General features: G+C 57.0%; 2 protein-coding genes across 5 annotated transcripts; one reads left to right on the top strand and one right to left on the bottom strand.

The window, feature by feature from the left end:
- Positions 1–1157: 1157 nt before the first annotated feature.
- Positions 1158–9629, top strand: HOOK2 (hook microtubule tethering protein 2; the record flags this gene model as incomplete). Of its 4 annotated transcripts, none has more annotated exons than XM_079115234.1 (22): positions 1158–1325; positions 1849–1934; positions 2010–2082; positions 2971–3021; positions 3109–3241; positions 3339–3406; positions 3747–3809; positions 4091–4171; positions 4254–4414; positions 4506–4646; positions 5317–5518; positions 5703–5813; positions 5921–6008; positions 6151–6220; positions 6867–7004; positions 7085–7172; positions 7349–7383; positions 8398–8480; positions 8563–8663; positions 8863–8973; positions 9042–9113; positions 9197–9629. In XM_079115234.1, the coding sequence occupies 22 exons, from the start codon at positions 1281–1283 to the stop codon at positions 9344–9346; spliced, it is 2151 nt and encodes a 716-aa protein (XP_078971360.1). In that variant the 3' UTR covers positions 9347–9629. The 4 variants fall into 4 exon arrangements, with proteins under 4 accessions (XP_078971360.1, XP_078971359.1, XP_078971361.1 ...); XM_079115233.1 differs by having other exon boundaries at positions 1159–1325; positions 8560–8663; XM_079115235.1 differs by lacking the exons at positions 3109–3241; positions 3339–3406 and having other exon boundaries at positions 1159–1325; positions 8560–8663.
- Positions 9630–11931: 2302 nt separating this feature from the next.
- Positions 11932–16579, bottom strand: BEST2 (bestrophin 2). Its single transcript, XM_079115270.1, has 9 exons — positions 16406–16579; positions 16158–16252; positions 15008–15241; positions 14778–14932; positions 14363–14440; positions 13798–13950; positions 13638–13718; positions 13360–13514; positions 11932–12630 (listed from the first exon to the last, which is right to left on the bottom strand). The coding sequence occupies exons 1-9, from the start codon at positions 16555–16557 to the stop codon at positions 12207–12209; spliced, it is 1527 nt and encodes a 508-aa protein (XP_078971396.1). The 5' UTR covers positions 16558–16579; the 3' UTR covers positions 11932–12206.
- Between the last annotated feature and the right edge of the window lie 1454 nt (positions 16580–18033).

Below are 18033 nucleotides of genomic sequence, written 5' to 3'. Positions count from 1 at the left end.
TAATTACTGCACATTACCCCACCCGCCTGGAGAGGAGTGGCTGCTAGGGGACCCCGGGGTCAAGGGGCACGCGGGCTGGGGCTTTACCCCCTCCCTTCAAGACTGGGTCCACCTGGAGCCACTATTTCCTCGTCTATAAAACCGGGAATTAAAAAAAACTCTTGCCACCTAGGGTCGTGGATTTAAATCAGTTAGGCAGATGCTACATACAGTAAGCATTCAATAAATGGTGATTTGCGATTTTATTGTTAACTAAAATTGTTAAGCTTTTGAGCCCACTCCATTGCCCCAGCAGGGTCTCCGACTGGACTAACCCTTGTCCCCAGTAGGCAGCGTTCTTGCGATTTGCGCTCCCCCTGGTGGGTTGCGGGTGACAGGCATCTTTGGCCTGGTCTTGGGATTTGAGGCAGGGGGATATCTAAGTGTCGGAAAGGCTCAGGGGAAGTTCAGTGTAGGATTGATTCAGGCCGAGTAAGTGTGTCTGGCTGATCCTTCCTACTCTCGACCCATAGGACCACACCGTGTCTCCTTGTCTACTCTTGGGGCAGGACTTCTGAGTCACTTCCACTGAGAAGACCCTTTTAGGATTCCCCAACTCCAGGTTCACTGGATGTGTTAGAACTTGCACCTCCCTGCACAGGTAAGGCCTCTGATTATAAGGTGGTTAGAAGAATTTATTTCAGCAGGGCGCAGTGGCACATGCCTGTAATCCCAGCAGCTAGGGAGGCTGAAGCAGGTAGATAACAAGTTCAAAGCCAGCCTCAGCAATTTAGCAAGGCCCTAAGCAAGGCCTGTCTCAAATAAGAAATAAAAAAAGGGCTGGCAATGTCGCTCAGTTGTTAAGCACCTCTGGGTTCAATCCCTGGTACCAAAAAAAAAAAAAAAGAATTCTTTCAGGTGCAAGAAAAAGAAGTGACTACATCTGTATAACACCATGGGGTAGCTCCACCTCAGAACGATCGAGAGGCCCTTTACTATCTCAAAAGAAGAGGAACAGGGGAGGCGGCCACCCTCTCCATGCTCACTCCTGGGCCAGACTGACCTCTAGCGACAGAATAGGCATCCGAAAGCCGCCCGGATCCAAGATGGCGGAGCTGGAAGCAAGAGCTGGCGTCTAGAAGAGATCATGTGCTTGGGGCGGGGCCTGTGTCTAGGGGGCGGGGCGGGGCGGCGCTCTAGGCAGAGCGGGAGGTCAGGGCTGCTGGCTCTCGCTGGTGGCGGACCCGGAGGCAGCTGTGGCGCCGGGTCTCGGTGGCCGGGGTGGATTTCGATCCGGAGCCATGAGCGTGGACAAGGCCAAGCTATGCGGGTCTCTGCTCACCTGGGTAGGTCGAGGGGCGGGGCTGGGGACAGGTGTGCGCTCCGCTCCTCTAGCCCGGGATCCCTGGCCCTGCCTCGGTCCGCCCCTCTGTCCTGGGGCTGGAAGGAGGAAGGGGTCGTCGGTCAGCTAGGCCTTTGGACTCTAGTCTAAGCGCCCGTCCCCGTCACGTGGCAGGCCTGTGTGGAAAGAACAGGTGAGGCCCCGCCCCTCTGTGCCTGGTTCACGTGGGGTGAGGGGGTACAGGTGAGCTGGCCTGGTCACGTGGTGCCTGTGGGAACCAGGTGACTCGTGATACCGACCTAACCTGGTCCTTGGGCTTTGTTAGGCATAGGTGAAATGAGGCCACGCCCCCTTCAGGCTCAGGTGTGCAGAAGCCACTCCCCCACAGAGATGGCTCAGTGTGGCACCAGGCCAGTTCCCGCTCAATTGTGTGAGGTGTCTCTTGGCCGAAAAAGTCTGCAAAAGAGGAGTGGCTCGGTGGTCCCAGGCCCTGAATTTCCACGTTGCCCTTTCATTTCCCCCTTCAGTTGCAGACGTTCCAAGTTCCACCCCCCTGTGCCAGCCCCCAGGACCTGAGCAGCGGCCTCTCTGTAGCCCACGTGCTGAACCAGATGTGAGTCGGGCTGAGGGGGAGGATCCCAAAAGGGTTCCCCAGCCAGCTCATCCCACCTTCTCCCCTCCCCGCCAGAGACCCCTCCTGGTTCAACGAAACATGGCTCCAGGATATCTCAGAGGACCCAGGTCCCAACTGGAGGCTGAAGGTGACATGTCGACTCATAACTAGGGGACAGAATGGTGAAGAGATGGTCAGGGAAATGCCAAACACATGCCCTGGGTTGTGGACAGAAAGACCTGTCCAGAAGGAGGGACAGATGTCTGGTGATCAGCCAACTATTTGTTCTTGAGTACCCACATGTTGGGCATTCAGCAAGGAATAACAGACGAATGTAGAGCCATCAGCCTAGTGATGTGGACAGACAACACACACACAAACATAAAAATTAACTTCCAGGGGCAATAAATTCCTGAAGACAATAAAAGTAGAGATCTGATGGCACTTGGGGGCTTTGCATTTACTGCTACCTGTGATTGTGACCCCAGGCTGAGGCACAAGGATTGCACATTCCAGGCCAGGCCAGCCTCAGCAAGTTAACAAGACCCTGTCTCAAAAAAAAAAAAAAAAAAAAAAGACTGGAGATGTGGGGATCAAGCTCAGTAGTGGAGTGCCCCTGGCAAAAAAACCAAACAAAACCTCCCCCTGGATGCTGGGAGAGGAATGGAGTACAGTGAGCAAGAGTGAGAGATGTGGGGCGGGGGATGTAGCTCCGAGGGAGAGTGCTTGCCTAGTATGCGCAAGACTTCCATCCCTAAGTGGAAGATGAGAGGTGGCTGGTGCAGTCATCCAGGTGAGTGACGACAGTGACAGGTGATGAGAAGTGATTGGATTCTGGGCACACAAACAAAGATGGGCAGGTGGACACAATGAGCAGATGACCAGACAGTTCACCTCTAAGGGCGAAAACATTCGGAAATGGGCCCGAACAGGATGAAATGAGCAGGGAATTAGTGAGGTGGAGAAAAGGAAATGGGGACAGATTCAGGGTGGGGGCCTCCGGGACCCCTGTACATGGCTCGTTGGCTCTCCCCAGGTCAGCAATCTGGAGAAGATCTTACAGAGCCTGGTGGAGTACTCCCAGGATGTGAGTAGCTGTAAAGGGATTTAGGGGGTCGGGAGAAGGGGGAGGGTCTGTGAGCCCCTGATACTCCTCCTTCCCCCTTGTCCTCAGGTCCTGGGGCATCCTGTGTCAGAACAGCACCTCCCCAATGTGAGCCTCATTGGCGAATTCTCAGACCCCACAGAGCTCGGGAAATTGCTTCAGTTGGTGCTGGGCTGTGCTATCAGTTGTGAGAAAAAGCAGGGTATGAGGAGGGTTGAGGGGGAGCTAGGGGTCCCTGGAGGATGGCCTGAGGAAATGCTCTTCCCCTGGGTCTCAGTCACCCCCACCTTGATTCCCAGAGCACATCCAGAGAATCATGACGCTGGAGGAATCAGTTCAACACATAGTGATGGAAGCCATCCAGGAGGTGGGTGGGGCGGCCCACGTGATGACTGAGGAGTGTCAGGGGAGGGAACATTTCCAGGGCAGAGGCAACTGGACACAGGCACTGCCCTGGCAAGGTCTGGGCTCCGCCTGGAAGTCAGCTGGGCAGACATCTCTGTCTTATGTTTCTGCCAGCACCTACCAGCTCTAAGTCACAATCTCGCAGACTCAAAGGACCTTGCCTCCTTCAGCGTCAGAGGCGGGACGGCAGTCGCTGGCTGGGGTGATTGGGCAGGACTGGTTGTGGGGACAGTGGCTTGTAGAAGCCTTGAAGGCTGTCTGCAGAGAGCCTTGCTGATCACAGTGCCTTCCCCCACCCCCAGCTCATGACCAAAGACACCCAAGAGTCCCTGTCACCGGAGACATATGGCAACTTTGATACACAGGTGAGGGTGGGGAACCTTGATAAAGGTCCAGATCCCATTACTGGTTCTCAGGGCTGCTAAGGTCCTTAAGTGTGTAAACCACCCCTGTCCTTTGGGGGTCTACCCTCTCTCTTTGGCAGGTCCCTCAAATCACCTTTCTCCTAGTCTCCTGCTCTGCTGGAACATTCTTATATCTTTGGGCTACTTGGCCCCCCTCTCTCTGCCTCTGTCAGTTCCAGCCTTCTCCCCTCACCCTTCTTCTGGGACCCCACGTTCCTACCCCCAATCTTTGTTGGTCTCAGTCCCGTAGGTACTATTTCCTGAGTGAGGACGCTGAGGAGGGAGATGAGCTCCGGCAGCACTGTCTGGACCTGGAGCGACAGGTGGGCTGACCTGGGGGGCCAGGAGGACAGGATCACCCTCATGGCCCCGTCTAAGCTCCAGCTTATCCTGGCCTGCATGCAGTTGGCGCTCTTGTCGGAGGTGAAGCAGAGCCTGGCACAGGAGAATGCCACGCTGCGGGAGCGGGTGGACCGGCCACAAGCCGAGGTTGCTCCAGGTGTCACTGCGAAGAAGCTGCTGCTGCTGCAGTCCCAGCTGGAACAGCTGCAGGAAGAGAACTTCAGGTGCAGCAGCCAGGAGCAGGGCCAGGTGGGCCGGGCATTGGAGTAGCAGGGCAGCCCTCACAGGTCCCTTCCCTTCTGCCGCCACCCGCAGGCTGGAGAGCAGTAGGGAGGATGAGCGCCTGCGCTGTGTGGAGCTGGAGCGGGAGGTTGCTGAGCTCCAGCAGCGGAACCAGGCGCTGACCAGCCTGGCCCAAGAGGCGCAGGCACTGAAGGATGAGATGGATGAGCTGCGGTGAGTGGTGGGTCCCCAGGGGTGCCCGTCACACACCTCCAGCATTGCCAGAGCTCCTCGGTCACCTCCAATACCCACTGCACACCAGACTCCACTGTGCCATCCTGAATTGCCCAGTGCCACTCAGGTCCCACTGTCCTATCCTGAACCCCACCACATCGCCAGGACCTCTCTGGACCCCCTGGGTCCCCACAGTGTCTGGTTATCCCATATTATGCTCCCCAGACCCTTTGGCATTGCCAACAAACACAACCCCCCAGTGCTTTGTGGACGCCCTGGCGTCTCCAGGACCACCACTGCAGCCCCGGGTTATGTTACTGTGTGCCCCTACAGCACTCCTGCAAGCTAAAGCATCCAGAAGAGTCCTACTGCACTTCTGAGAGCCCCGCAATATTCTTGCCCCACAGCTCCCCATCACCCCCAAGTTGTCCTTGGGGTTTCCTCAGTCTCCTTTAGGTCCTCATCACCCCCTTGTAACCCCACCAACCTTCTGCAGCCCTGGGGACCCCCTGATTATGACTGGGCAAATCATTGCCCTGGCTGATCCCTGATGCCCCATTTCCATGACCCCTTCTACCTGGGGCCCACGTTCTGCAGGCTGACACCCCCTCCCTGAGGCCCCCATCCCTGCTGACCCCGTTCTGCTCCCCTCCCTGTCTCCTCCCCACAGTCAGTCCTCAGAGCGCGCGGGACAGCTGGAGGCCACTCTGAACAGCTGTCGGCGCCGCCTGGGTGAGCTGAGGGAGCTGCGGAGGCAGGTGCGGCAGCTGGAGGAGCGCAACGCGGGCCACGCTGAGCGAACGAGACAGCTGGAAGATGAGCTGCGCAGGGCCGGCTCCCTGCGAGCGCAGCTCGAGGCACAGCGGCGGCAGGTGAGGTGCCCAAGCTCTGCATGCCTGCTCCCTTTGGCCAGCTACTGGCGCGCCCCCACCCCCACCCGCTTAAGCTCCAACTCGTCCAAGTTCTTGGCTGGGCCCCTCTGACCCTGCCCCTTCACCTGGTATTCAGTTGGTGCTGCTCCTTTCCTCTGAGCAGGCACCTCTCCTTTCTGTTCAGGTGCAGGAACTTCAGGGCCAGCGGCAGGAGGAGGCCATGAAGGCTGAGAAATGGCTATTTGAGTGTCGCAACCTGGAGGAAAAGTATGAGTTGGTGACAAAGGAGAAGGAGGTGAGGCTGAGGTCCCAGGCCCAAGTTCCTCCCTAGGTAACCCTGAATAGCCCAGTTCCTAGAGATTAAGCCTGCCTCATGTGGCATCTTGCATCCTGTCCCTGCAGCGGCTATTGGCAGAGAGGGACTCCCTGCGGGAGGCCAATGAGGAGCTGCGCTGTGCCCAGCTGCAGCCTCGGGGTTTGACTCAGGCTGGTGAGCTAAAGACACATGGGGTGCTGGGGAGGGGTGTCCTGGGGTCGACCTTGAGCTGCCAAAGATAATCCTTAAAAAGAGAACCTTAGAGTCAGGGACTGTGGGTACACAGAGACCTGAAGACTTTTCTCCCATTCTCCAGACCCCTCCATGGATCCCACCCCACTGGGCCTGGAAAACTTAGCTGCAGAGATCCTGCCTGCGGAGCTCAGGTATCCTGGATCCCTCAGAACTCTGTTCCCATGCGGGTCGGCCAGGGCTGCCCTCACCCCGTCCCCAGCACGCACCCAGCACTAGCCTCGCTTGTTTGGTCCAGGTTTCCAGGTCCTAGCTGGCCTCCTAAGCTTGCCCATTCCTGATCCTGCTTTTTCCTGTCCAGGACTCTAGCCCTCTTCAATGGCTCGGCTTCTTCAAGATCTATCCTCAATACACAAATCAGGTTAAAACACGTGCTTCTATTCCACTTGCAAAAATTCTACACTCTAGCCTTGCTGACTTTGATCTCTGTCCCCAGGCCCAATCCTGTCCTCACTGGAGCCTCTGCTAGGTTCAGCCCCTGGACCTTGACTGGATTAACTCTCCCATTCTTGCAGCCAGGTCTAACCCTGCCCTGTAAGCTCCACCCTGCCGGTTCACCCTCAGGACCAGTTTACAGCTCTGCACACTTGGATCTCTCTCAGCAGTCCCCTCACCCATGGGCTACCCCCAGAGCCTTGCAGGCTCCTCAGGACTCGTAACCCAAGACTTGATCCTGTTCCTACCTCCACCCGCCATCTCCCGTCCTGGGCTGACCCGCAGCCTGAGCAGGCTGGCCAGATGACTGGTCCCCAGTTCTGCTCACTCCTCCTGGGTCTGCAGGGAGACACTCCTGAGGCTTCAGCTGGAGAACAAGCGGCTGCGCCAGCAGGAGGCAGCCGACCGGGAGCGGCAGGAGGAGCTGCAGCGCCACCTAGAGGAGGCCAATCGCTCGCGCCACGGACTGGAGACACAGCACAGGTGAGGGCCAGCGGGAGGAGGGCCCGGCGCTTCCAGCTCGCCTGAGCTGCACTGGCACTGAGCGGCCCCCCACCCTGCAGGCTGAACCAGCAGCAGCTGTCGGAGCTGCGGGCCCAGGTGGAGGACCTGCAGAAGGCCCTCCAGGAGCAGGGGGGCAAGACTGAGGACGTGAGTGCCCACCTCCTCCCTGCCTGCTCCTTCCTCGTGCCCCCCAGTAATCCTCCTCTCTCTTTCTCCTGCTGTCCGATGCCTGGTGCAGGCTATTGTGAGTACCCCCGCCCTCACCTGGGGAAGGGTTCACACCTCCGGGACCTCATGACTCACCAGCTGCTTCTCTCCCCCAGCCCACCCTGCTGAAGAGAAAGCTGGAGGAACACCTGTAAGTGGAAGAGGGGAGGCTCTCCTGGGACCAAGAGGCAGGGGCAAAAGTGGGGGTGCGTGCTGCGCCAGATGGGGAGTTGCTTAGCGAGGCCTGCGTTAGCTGGCCAGGTCTGTGTGGCTCAGGTCAACTATGGTCTTATGTGCCCAGGGAGAGAGCACCGACTGTGGGGACATAGTGGGCAGCCGCAAAGGGGTTCTCAGCCAAGTCGTGTGATGAAGTGATAACTGCCCTTTACTTTATTTATTTATTTTTTTAATAGAAGAAACGATTTGGTGGGGTGAGGGGATGGCGCAGGGGTTGAACTCAGGGTCTCTGCCATGCTATCATTCTACTGCCGACTGTGTCCCATCCCCTGGAAAAAAGTGTGGGTTTCCCCCTATTTTTGAAAGTTAATTTATTGCATCACCCTGTTAGAAAGACTCATTAGAAAGACAGGTAATTTTCAGCAGCCCAGAAACAAGTGTTTTTTGTAGTCCACAATCTCTGTGACCCCCCACCCCACCTGACAATATCTCTTTTAGAAAGGCCCCTGGCTGCTGGGTGAAGAATGGAACTAAGGGTTGAGAGTAGAAGAGGTTGGGAAAGATGATGGTGGCTTGGGGACTGTAGGATAGGGAGAGGTGGACAGAGGAGGCCATCACTCAGGATGTGGAGGGCCACGCCCTGATGGCTGAGGAGATGGAGGGAGCAGGCAGAGGTCTTCACAGCCTGCTCCCGCGCCGACCAGAAGGGCTGTGGGGCGGCTCAGCGGTAGAGCACTCGCCTGGCATGGGCACGGCCTGGCTCCCATGCCCAGCACTGCAGAAAACAGAGGTGCCAGGGTGTGACTCAGCGGTAGAGCGTGCCTAGCACGCGGGAGGCGCTGGGTTTGATCCTCAGCAGCCCATACAAACAAATGAGGACAATATAGGTAATGCGTCCATCTAGGACAACAACGAAAAGTGTTTAGAAAATAAAGAAAAAGCGGGTAACCCAGAGGTGAGCCCACCGCCGTCCATCCCCTGCCCACAGGCAGAAGCTGCACGAGGCGGATCTGGAGCTGCAGCGGAAAAGAGAGTACATCGAGGAGCTGGAGCCACCCGCCGACAGCAGCAGTAAGCAGGCTCTGCCGCCGGGGTGGGGCGCCTGCGCGCTGCGCTGCGCTGCGGAGCTGAGGGCTGCCTCTCCTCCCAGCAGCCCGCCGGATTGAAGAGCTGCAGGACAGCCTGCAGAGGAAGGATGCGGACCTGCGGGCCATGGAGGAGCGCTACCGCCGCTACGTGGACAAGGCGCGCACGGTGAGGGCACCAGGAGGCGCCTGCGTCCTCAGGCCTCACCCCCACGTCTTTGCCCCCGTCCCACGCCTGCCATGCCCCACCGTGTCACAGACTTCGCCCTGCTTTCCCCCTGCTATGGGCTGCCACATCTAACGTATCCCGATGTGTCAAAGGGGCCTGTGAAGCCAAGGTCTCCCTGACCGAGTTCCCCAACTTCTAGGTCATACAGACCCTGGAGCCCAAGCAGAGGCCACCTGGGGGAGGAGCCCCAGAAATCCACGCCCTGAGGACTCAGCTCCGGGAGCGGGATGTCCGCATCCGGCACCTGGAGGTCGGTGTCCTTGTCCCTTTGCGCTGCTCCCGGCACACCCAGGCCCCTAATTCTTACCTCCCTTGCAGATGGATTTCGAGAAGAATCGAAGTCAGCGGGAACAGGAAGAAAAGCTGCTCATCAGCGCCTGGTATAACATGGTGAGTGTACCAACTCCGTGGCTGGAGAACTGGGTGGGCCCTTGGAATTTCCTGACCCAGCTCACCACCCCTCCTCCCGCTAGGGCATGGCCTTGCAGCAGCGAGCTGGGGAAGAGCGGGCTCCTGCCCACGCCCAGTCATTCCTGGCACAGCAGCGGCTGGCCACCAATGGTCGCCGTGGACCCCTGGGACGCCTTGCATCTCTGAACCTGCGCCCCACTGACAAGCACTGACAGACCTCAGTATCCTCCCGCCTGCCCGGCTGGCTGGGGCTTCATCCACCCTGGACACCTCCAGCTCACATGGCACCTGGCATCAGGCCTCAGCTGATGCTTGTGAGCCTCAAGGCCTTGACCTCTGCCCTTTGCTCCCCAGATTTGGGGGAGGGTGAGGGCAGGTGGCAGATACAGACCTGTTCTTTTTATCAATGTGATTCTTAGCCTTGATTCTCTCTCCGGAGTTAATGTGCTGCCTGAGAAGAGCCTGATTTTATAGAAGAATAAAGACATTAAATCTTCTGGCTGGTCTCTGGGTGTCACTATGAGGGACAGAAGGTGGGCCAGTGGCTCAGACCATTGTGGGGTTGTTATTTGTTTTTCCTCTGGACTGGGGATGGAACCCAGGGCCTAGCACATGCTGGGCAAGCGCTCTGCCACTGAGTACATCCCCAGACCTTTTTTTAAAATTTTATTTTTTATGTGTGTATGTGTGTGTGTGTTTGTTTTGGGTCCTGGGAATTTAACCCAAGGACACTTTAGCCCTGAACCACATTCCTGGTCCTTTTTATTTTTTCAGAAAGGATCTTGCTGATTTGCTGAGGGTGTTGCTAAGTGGGTGAGGCTGGTCTCAAACTTGCAATCTTCCTGCTGGGGTTACAGGCGGGCACCATTGTGCCTGGTCATACTCAGACCTTTTAATTGTTAATTTTGAGATGGGTTCTAAGTTGCCCAGGCTGGTGTCAAATTTGCCATCTTCCTGCCTCAGTCTCCCTGTCGCTAGGCTCATGGTCTTGCACTTACTGGAAGTGAGAATGTCCAGTAGGTGAAAATTGTGTGTGTGTGTGTGAGTGTGTGTGTGTGGATTTTGAAGAAGCTTCAGACAAAAATGCGTGCTCTCATGAATTGAATATTTCCAGTGAAGGGAGATAGCACAAAAAAAAAAAAAAAAAAAAAATTAAAAAGGCTAGGAATGTGGCTCAGTGTTAAAGCCCCAGTACCCAACTCTGTCCTCCCACAAAAGACTGAAAATTGGGGGAGATAGCTCAGTTGGTAAAGTGCTTGCCTCCAACGCACAAGGCCCTGGGTTCAATCCCCAGCACCACAGGGGAAAAAAAAAAAGACCGAAAATTGCTACAGAAAAAAATAAAGGAGACAAGAGTGACAGAAATGGATTTGGGAGATGGCAAGTCTTTTTTGTTGTTGTTGTTGTTGTACTAGGATTGAACCCTGGGGTGCTCTGTCAATGAGACACATCCCCAGCCCTCTTTATTTATTTTGCTTTTTATTTTGACACAGGGTCTCAGTAAATTGCTGAGAGCCTCGCTAAGTTGCTGAGACTGGCCTCCTGAGTCACTGGGATGATAGGCGTGGGCCACCACGCCCAGCTGAGATGACAATTTTGTATTTTGTTTTGTTTTTTTTGCAGTGCTGGGGATTGAACCCAGGGCCTTGTGCTTGCAAGGCAAGCACTCTACCAACTGAGCTATCTCCCCAGCCCTAAGATGGCAATTTTGAATAAGAGGGTAGGATAAAAGGCCTCTGAGGAAGTGAGGCAATTTAAGTAGCACCCTGAGGGAGGGGTCACATAGGTATCTGGGGAAGATTTATCTGGGTGGAGGGAGAAGTATGTCCTAAGGTCTTGAGATGGGGCCTTGCTTGGTGGATTGGAGGGGCAGTGCGGAGGCTGGTGTGGCTGGCATGGAGGGATTAGGGAGGAAGGAGGGAGTCGAGGGAGGGACATGGCCCAGGGCCTGTGGGCTACAGGGCATCCATCAGCTTTTGTTGCTAGTGCGTGGGAGCCAGTGGAGTATTCTAAGCAAAGCAAGGATGTGGCCCTCTGGCGGCTCCTGTAGGAGAAACAACCAGGAGGGCAGGTCTAGAGTTGCAAAACCAGGCCAGAGGTCACTAATCCAGGTGAGTGTGCGGGTGACAATGGCAACTCGGCCGAGGTGGGGACCCTGGGGGAGTGAGAAAGGCTTGGTTTCTGGATACAATGAAGGTAGAGCAGATGAGATTTGCTGCTAGGTTGATGTGATGGAGGCACATGAGAGAAGAGAGGGTCCAGGACGACTTCAAGGTTTTGGCCTCATCACCTAGGAAGAGAGTTGACGCAGGGTGGGCAGGTCAGGGAGCTTTTGGGTTGTGTTACCTTCAGGGTGTCTGCGAGATCTTCACAGGGAGAAGTCAAAGAGGCAGTTGGCTCTCTGAGTCTAAAGTCAGGGAAGGGATCCTGGTTAGACTTCTAAATTCAGGAGTGACTGGCATATATATGATAAGCGAAGCCAGGGGAGGTTGTATACACCTGTAATCCAGGATTGTGAGTTCAAAACCAGTCTCAGCAACTTACTGAGGCTGTAAGCTCTTCTTTAAAAAGAGCTGGGATTTCTCAGTGGTGGAGCACCCCTGAAATACTGCAAAAACCAAATAACCTGGAAGAATGCTCCAATTTTAATGTAGTAAGAAATCACACGGACAATTTGAGTAAAAAAAAAAAAAAAAAAAAAAAAATCCCCCACTAAGGGTTTATTGAGCACCTACTATGCCCCAAATGCTTTAAAACCATCATTTCATTTTAAGGACAATTCCTTGAAGTAGGCCCTCACATCTCCACGGGAGGGAAAGAACACAGGCAGGACGCACTATCAGATAGAGGCCCCTCCTCAATGGGGTTGGGAAGTAGAGCTGGTGGTGGGGATCCTCCGTCAAAGAAGCTGGAAAAAATTCCTGGCCACTAGCACAGTGCCAGACCCACATGTGGAGCGCCACCTGGTGAAAAGTGGGCAGGCCTACTTTATGTAGGCACACGAGGCTTAAGCAGACCTGGACCGTTGCTGCATGCTTGCTCCCTGTCATTTGGGGTCCTAGCCCCGGGGTCTCAGGCCAGATTCTCTTCCTCTTCACCAATCGGGCTGGGCAGCCAAGGCGGTGCCTGTCCCCGAGGCCCGGGGATGGGCACGGTGGTGAAAGGCTCTGCGGCTGGACCGGGGATGGGGGCAAGTGGCTCAGGACACGTAGGGGGCTCAGGCTCTGGTTCCCGCAAGCCGGGGTCCAGCAGCGGATCTCCACAGCTGCACTCAGGGGCGGTGCCGTCGGGGGCGCCGGTGCATGCACAGCTGGCGGCGGTGGAAGCTTCTGACACGCAGCTGTTCTTGCGGCGAAGCAGGGACAGGCGCCGGCCCAGCAAGCCTCCTCCGGCGGTGCCCACCGGCAGGAGGCGCTGCAGGAAGTCTCCCTGTGCCTCCCCCAGCGGGCCGTCCACGCCGTCCAGCCGCTGGAACTGCATATCCTCCTTGGCCAACCTGCAGGACCGACAGTGTGGGCGCTGCGGCCTCGCCCCTCCATTACTTTCTCTCTCTCTCTCTCCTCTCCTCTCTCATCTCTCCTCCATCCTCTCTCTTCTTCCATCTCTCTCTCTCATCTCTCTCTCTCTCCTCTCTCTGCTCTCTGTCTCTCTCTCTCTCTCTTTTTTTCCTGTACTGGGGATCGAATCCAGGGTCTGCCACGGTGGAGGCAAGTGTCCTGCCAATGAGCTACATTCCAGCCCTCATCCTCTCCTTGATTGACAGAGGGAGATTGAGGCCCAAGGAATTCCCTGGCTCCACCCACTCCTTTGTGTCACCTATCTTCAAAGACCTTGGACCCCTCACTCCAGAGCCTGGCCTCATCCACTGGCTCTGCTCACACTTAGATCTCAAAGCCTTCACCAAGGCTCTGTCCCATCTCAGGTAGCACCTCTGGCCTGTCCAGTCCTCACAGACCTAAGCCCTTAGATCCACCCCAATCCGAGGCCCACTCTCAGATCTTGACCCTCCCCATCCCCAACTCAACCTCTGTCCTTTCTACAGTTGACTTCACATCTTAGCCCAAATTTCCAGACTTCAGTCCTTGGCCCTCCCTGGCTTTGGCCCCTGCAGACCCTTCAATCAGCCCGCAGAGCCATAAGCTCCACCCCAGTGGCCCCCCAGTGGCTCCCTCCCCAGTGGTCCTGTCCCTAGTGGTCCAGTTCACCCAGTCCAGTCCAGGCTCACGCGATGTCGAAGGTGGAGCCCTGGAAGGAGGGCTGCTGGAGCAGGAAGGCGGTGGCCGCTGTGTAGGGGGCGCGAGCCTCTGTGGCGTCCCAGTACAGGTCCTTCTCCAACATGGCCAGGTCGTCGTACATTTCGTCCACAGCCAGCATTGACACCTGAGGGTGCGGATCCAGAGGGCGGGGTGGGGTGGAGCCCTCAGGGTGAGTGGGACCATGGTGGTCAGGGGAGGCTTGGTGGGGGTGGGGCCAGGGTCACTGGGAGAGCTTGTGGAGTCTCACCTGGAAGTTTCGGTCGATCAGAAAGTTGGTCTCAAAGTCATCGTCGTCTTCTCCGAAGGGGTTAATGAGCTGCTCTGCTACCTGAGTGGGGAGGAGGGAGGAATGTGGAACCTTGGGAGGCTCGTCCCCACCGTCAGGCCGACACCAGGGCCCCGCTCACCTTGAGCCAGCCCACGTAGAAGAAGAACTGCAGTAGGGTGAAGATGGGGAAGCACAGGTCCAGGCTGTGGTCCTTGTAGCCCTGCACTGGGTCCAGGAACTGGCGGCCAATGAGGCAAGCCAGGAAGTAGCTGTAGACTGCGATGGTCACCACCTGTGGGTGCCACCGGGGAGAGGCCAGGTCAGGGTTCCCCCGGCCTCTGGGGGTCATTGAGAAACTGGGCTAAACAGGTCATGGGGGTGCGTGCCTGCCATCTCAGCTACTTGGGAGACTGCGGGAGAAGGATGGAAGGTTGGAGACCAGCTTCAGCAGCTTAGAGAGGCCCGAAGGAAAGGAGGGAGACCCTGTCACAAAGTAAAAATTCAAAAGGACTGGGGATGTGGTCCGGTGGTAAAGCGCCCCTGGTTCAAACCCCCCCCCCCCAAAAAAAAAACAAAAACAAAAAAAAAAAAAACTTAAGTTAAGATCAGGTGCTGCTGTGCTGGAGTTTTAGCTTCCTCTCCCCTTAAGGCTAACACATCAGGGCCTCTGACACCAAGTCTAAATGGAGGCAGAGTGGGCTCACCTGGGTGTAGACGAGGGGTACACTAATCCAGTCGTAGTGAAAGAGCATCCCACACTTGCCCCGAAACACATTCAGCTCCTGGGGGTGGATACAGTCATGAAGCTGGGCTGAACTGTGAGCTCACAGTTAAGTTTGGGTCCCTGAGACGGTGGTCCCCTGCTCGGAGGTGGGAGTGTGCTTCTGAGGGCTCCAGGGAGAACATTCGGGGATGAGAGAGAGTACAACTGGGGTGCACTGGTACTGCCCTCGACGGTGCTGATATTTGCCCCATGGAAATAAGTGCGCAGCTGGTGGGATCTGACAGGTAAGGTGTCTGGAACCTGCCTTTGTGGGAGGGGCTTGGCAGGCTGCAGTGGACACTGCAGAGGGTACAATATCCCTAATATTCTATATTAAAAACTTCCAGCAAGCCCACCTCGAGTAGCAGCTTAAGGGCGCTATTGTCGCGGATGCGGCCCTCTCGTCGGGCCTGTGCCGCCAAGTTGGAAAACCACACGCAGGGCACCCAGTACTTGTTGTAGGACGAGTTCAGATTCTCAAACTTCTTGCGCTCTTCGCGGGTCATAAATCCTGGATGGCGAGGTCCGGGGTTACCGTCCCGCCCTCCGTCCTAGCCCGGCCCCCGCCCGCCCAGCTGAGGCTCACCCGCTTCTACCACGTGGTCTATGGTGGGGAAGCGCTTGAAGACCGCGGTGCTGACCGAGCGCAGGATAAGCACCGCGGAGAGACCTGCGTAGCGCATAAGTGTGCGGCGGTAGAGGCGACCTCGATCGTCGCGCCCGTGCACTGTGCCCGCCACCACGCACATGAGCGCGTCAGGCAGCGGCATGCAAAGGTACTGGTTCCACCAGCGGTGCACCACTAGCGTCACGTAGAAGCCTGTGGGCGAGCGGGGAATCAAGGCTCAGCAACCGCACCAGGAGTTCAGGGGCTTCAGCCTTGGAAGAGGGATCCCAGAGGGTTTGCATCAGGAACGCCAGAGCCCGCTGGGCACCCTGAACGTGTGGGGGCCTTTTGGGCTGAGAACCTGAGAATCCGGCCCTGAGGTCTGAGGGGTTACAGCAAGTTGGGTCACCCTGGCTACCTGGGCGTCACCTAGGATTGGGGATTAGGATCCTGGGATGGGGCTGGAGACCAAGGGCCCATATTAGGTGCAGGTCGTTACCCTAGTCACAGGAAGCCACTCGGCTGGGGCCATGGAAACCTGAAACATGGAGGGGGGACAGCCGGATTTTGGAGATGTAGTTTACCTCAGGGACACCTGGACAGGCTTGTCACAATAGCCACAGGAGCCCCTGAGCCAGAGACAGTGAAGGAGTTTGGCACGGGGTCTACATCACAGAACCTTGAGCAGGCTGGGTGCCCCATCCATGCAGGGAGAGGGAGGCTGGGTCACATGAGGTCTCTGGGGGCACCAAGACTAGTCAGAGAAATGTGCCCCTCACTGACTTGAGAGCATTGAGTCATAGAGGGTCAAGATGTTTGTGGGGAGCAATAGCAATCTCATGCAGAACAGGTGAGAGTCTTTGGGTGACCGGTAAAACTATTGGTAAGACAGAGCTCCCATGGGAGCACCCCAGGGGACACTGACCAGGGGACACTGACCAGGTTTTATCCAAGGTTTCAGGTTGCCAGGCCACACCGACATTCTTCATGGTGTAAAACCAGGTGTGGTGATCCGTGGAGGTTGGATTGGGGGGGTGCTCAGGGGCGGGAATGGGGTTCTCCAAAGATTAAGAACGGAAATGGGTTTCTCAGGGACACGGGAATGGGGCGTTCAGGGGCGCGAGCGCACCTAGCACGAAGGAGACTGGAATGAGGCTAGCATACTGGTCGCAGTAAATGACAAGCTTCTCGAAGTAGCGCTTCTGCTCTTCCGCCAGCACGAAGCTGCAGGGTAGGGGGAGTAGGGGTACGGGGTCACCGGCGAGTCGCCTTCCCCAGGGTCTCGTCTCTCTTGCCTCGCCCCTTTCCCCGCCCCTAAACACCCGGTCCAGGTCAGTGGGCTGTGCTGGCCGGCACCCGCGTCCCAGGCCACCTCACCGGTAGGCGGCGCTCAACGCCATGTAGAGGCCGAGGAAACACAGCAGTTCTCGCCACAGGAGTTTGTAGATGCTCCCGCGCCACAGCAGCAGCAGTTTTGAGAAGCCACCGAAGCGGGCGTTCGCCACTCGGGCTGTGTAGGTGACAGTCATCCCGGCGCCCGTCCGTTTGAGTCAGAGAAGAGGGAACTGAACTGGATGTGGTCCTGCGGTCCTGTGGTCCGAGTAAGAGGGGCTGGGAAGGAGCCAGGCTGGGGGCTTCAAGCCAGGGCTGAGAGGGGCCAGCACAGAAAGCGGCCCTGTCCCCGCCCCACACTGGCTTTCCCAGAACCTCTCCACCCGCTGGGTTCTGGCCCTTTCCAGCCCGGCTTGATCCTCTCCAACCCCTCTCTGGCAAGCTGTCCCTTCGCTGGACTCCTGGTCCCTGCCTCTTGCACCTACGTCCCCAGCCCTTTCCTGAGGTCCCCTCCGAGGTCCTGAACCTTTGAGTCCACACAGTCAGCTCCTGAACTGGCCTTTATGCTGGCCCATCTCTCTCACCTGAACCTGTCTACAGCCTTCTCTAGGCCCTGAGTCCCCAGCGCCTCAGTTTCTAGGTTCTTAGGGCTTGACACTCCCTTTCCCCTCCCTAGTCTCCCACTTCTGGCTTCCTCTCCCTACTCCCCAGCTCTTGTCTGGGCCCATTGTCCCTCTGCACTTCCTCGGAAGCCTTCTGAATCCTCCTCCCTAAGACTCCAAGGTCCCCATATTCTGTCTGCCAGCCTGCAGTCTCTCAGTGGCCCCCCCTCCAGTCCACACTGCCCTGGCATGTCCACTTCCCCCTTAATCGCCCTGCCCCTGCCCCCTACCCCTTCTCCAGGATCCACCCTAATCGTTCCCCCTCTAGTACCCTGCAGCTTTCCAAGCCTTCCACTCCCCACCCCCAGAATGCCCCAAAGCACGCCTGTCCTCGGGGCTCCTTATTCCCCCAGGCCTGGGCCCTTCTCACCTGTGCTGAGGGTGACGAGTGCAGGGACACACGGGGACAGAGACTGAATGGGCCGGTGGCTTCAGCGTTGGGTGGGGCTAGACCCTGGGTGGGAGGGGGCTGGGGAGTGGGCGTGGGCAGCCCCTCCCTAGCCCATCCCCCTCTGGTGAGCTACAGTCTCAGAACTTTGTTTGGAGAAGTCTGCCAGTTTGTTACCTAGGGCAAGGGAAGAAATCTGTCCTGTCCTTCCTTGCTCCACCCTGTCCTGCACCCAGGCAGGTCCAAGGCATCTGGAACCTGGAGTTGGGGGAGGGGGCAGCAATTGTCTCCATCCCAGACACACACACACACACACACACTGCTGAATGAGGCTGGGTCACATCAGTTACCTGTAATCACACTGTCACAGAGATACATATAAAAACATATATTCAGCTTTCCTTAACAGCTTCACGCAACCACCAGACACATCCCAGAGGACAGCATGGCAGTACGTGCTGCCATAAAGCCTTCCGGAATCGCACATGACACACCTATCTCTAGTCCCCACACCAGGGCCACACCAGGCTCTGAGCTCACAGGCACACAGGTGCCCCAAACTGCTGCATAGGACCAGTGGAGAAGGGATCCAGGGCCGCATTGCCTCATGATGGCACAGTGTA

This window comes from Sciurus vulgaris (genome assembly GCF_902686455.1).
Source record: "Sciurus vulgaris genome assembly, chromosome: 16".
Lineage (NCBI taxonomy): Eukaryota > Metazoa > Chordata > Mammalia > Rodentia > Sciuridae > Sciurus > Sciurus vulgaris.
This window is presented reverse-complemented; position numbering and strand designations above follow the sequence as displayed.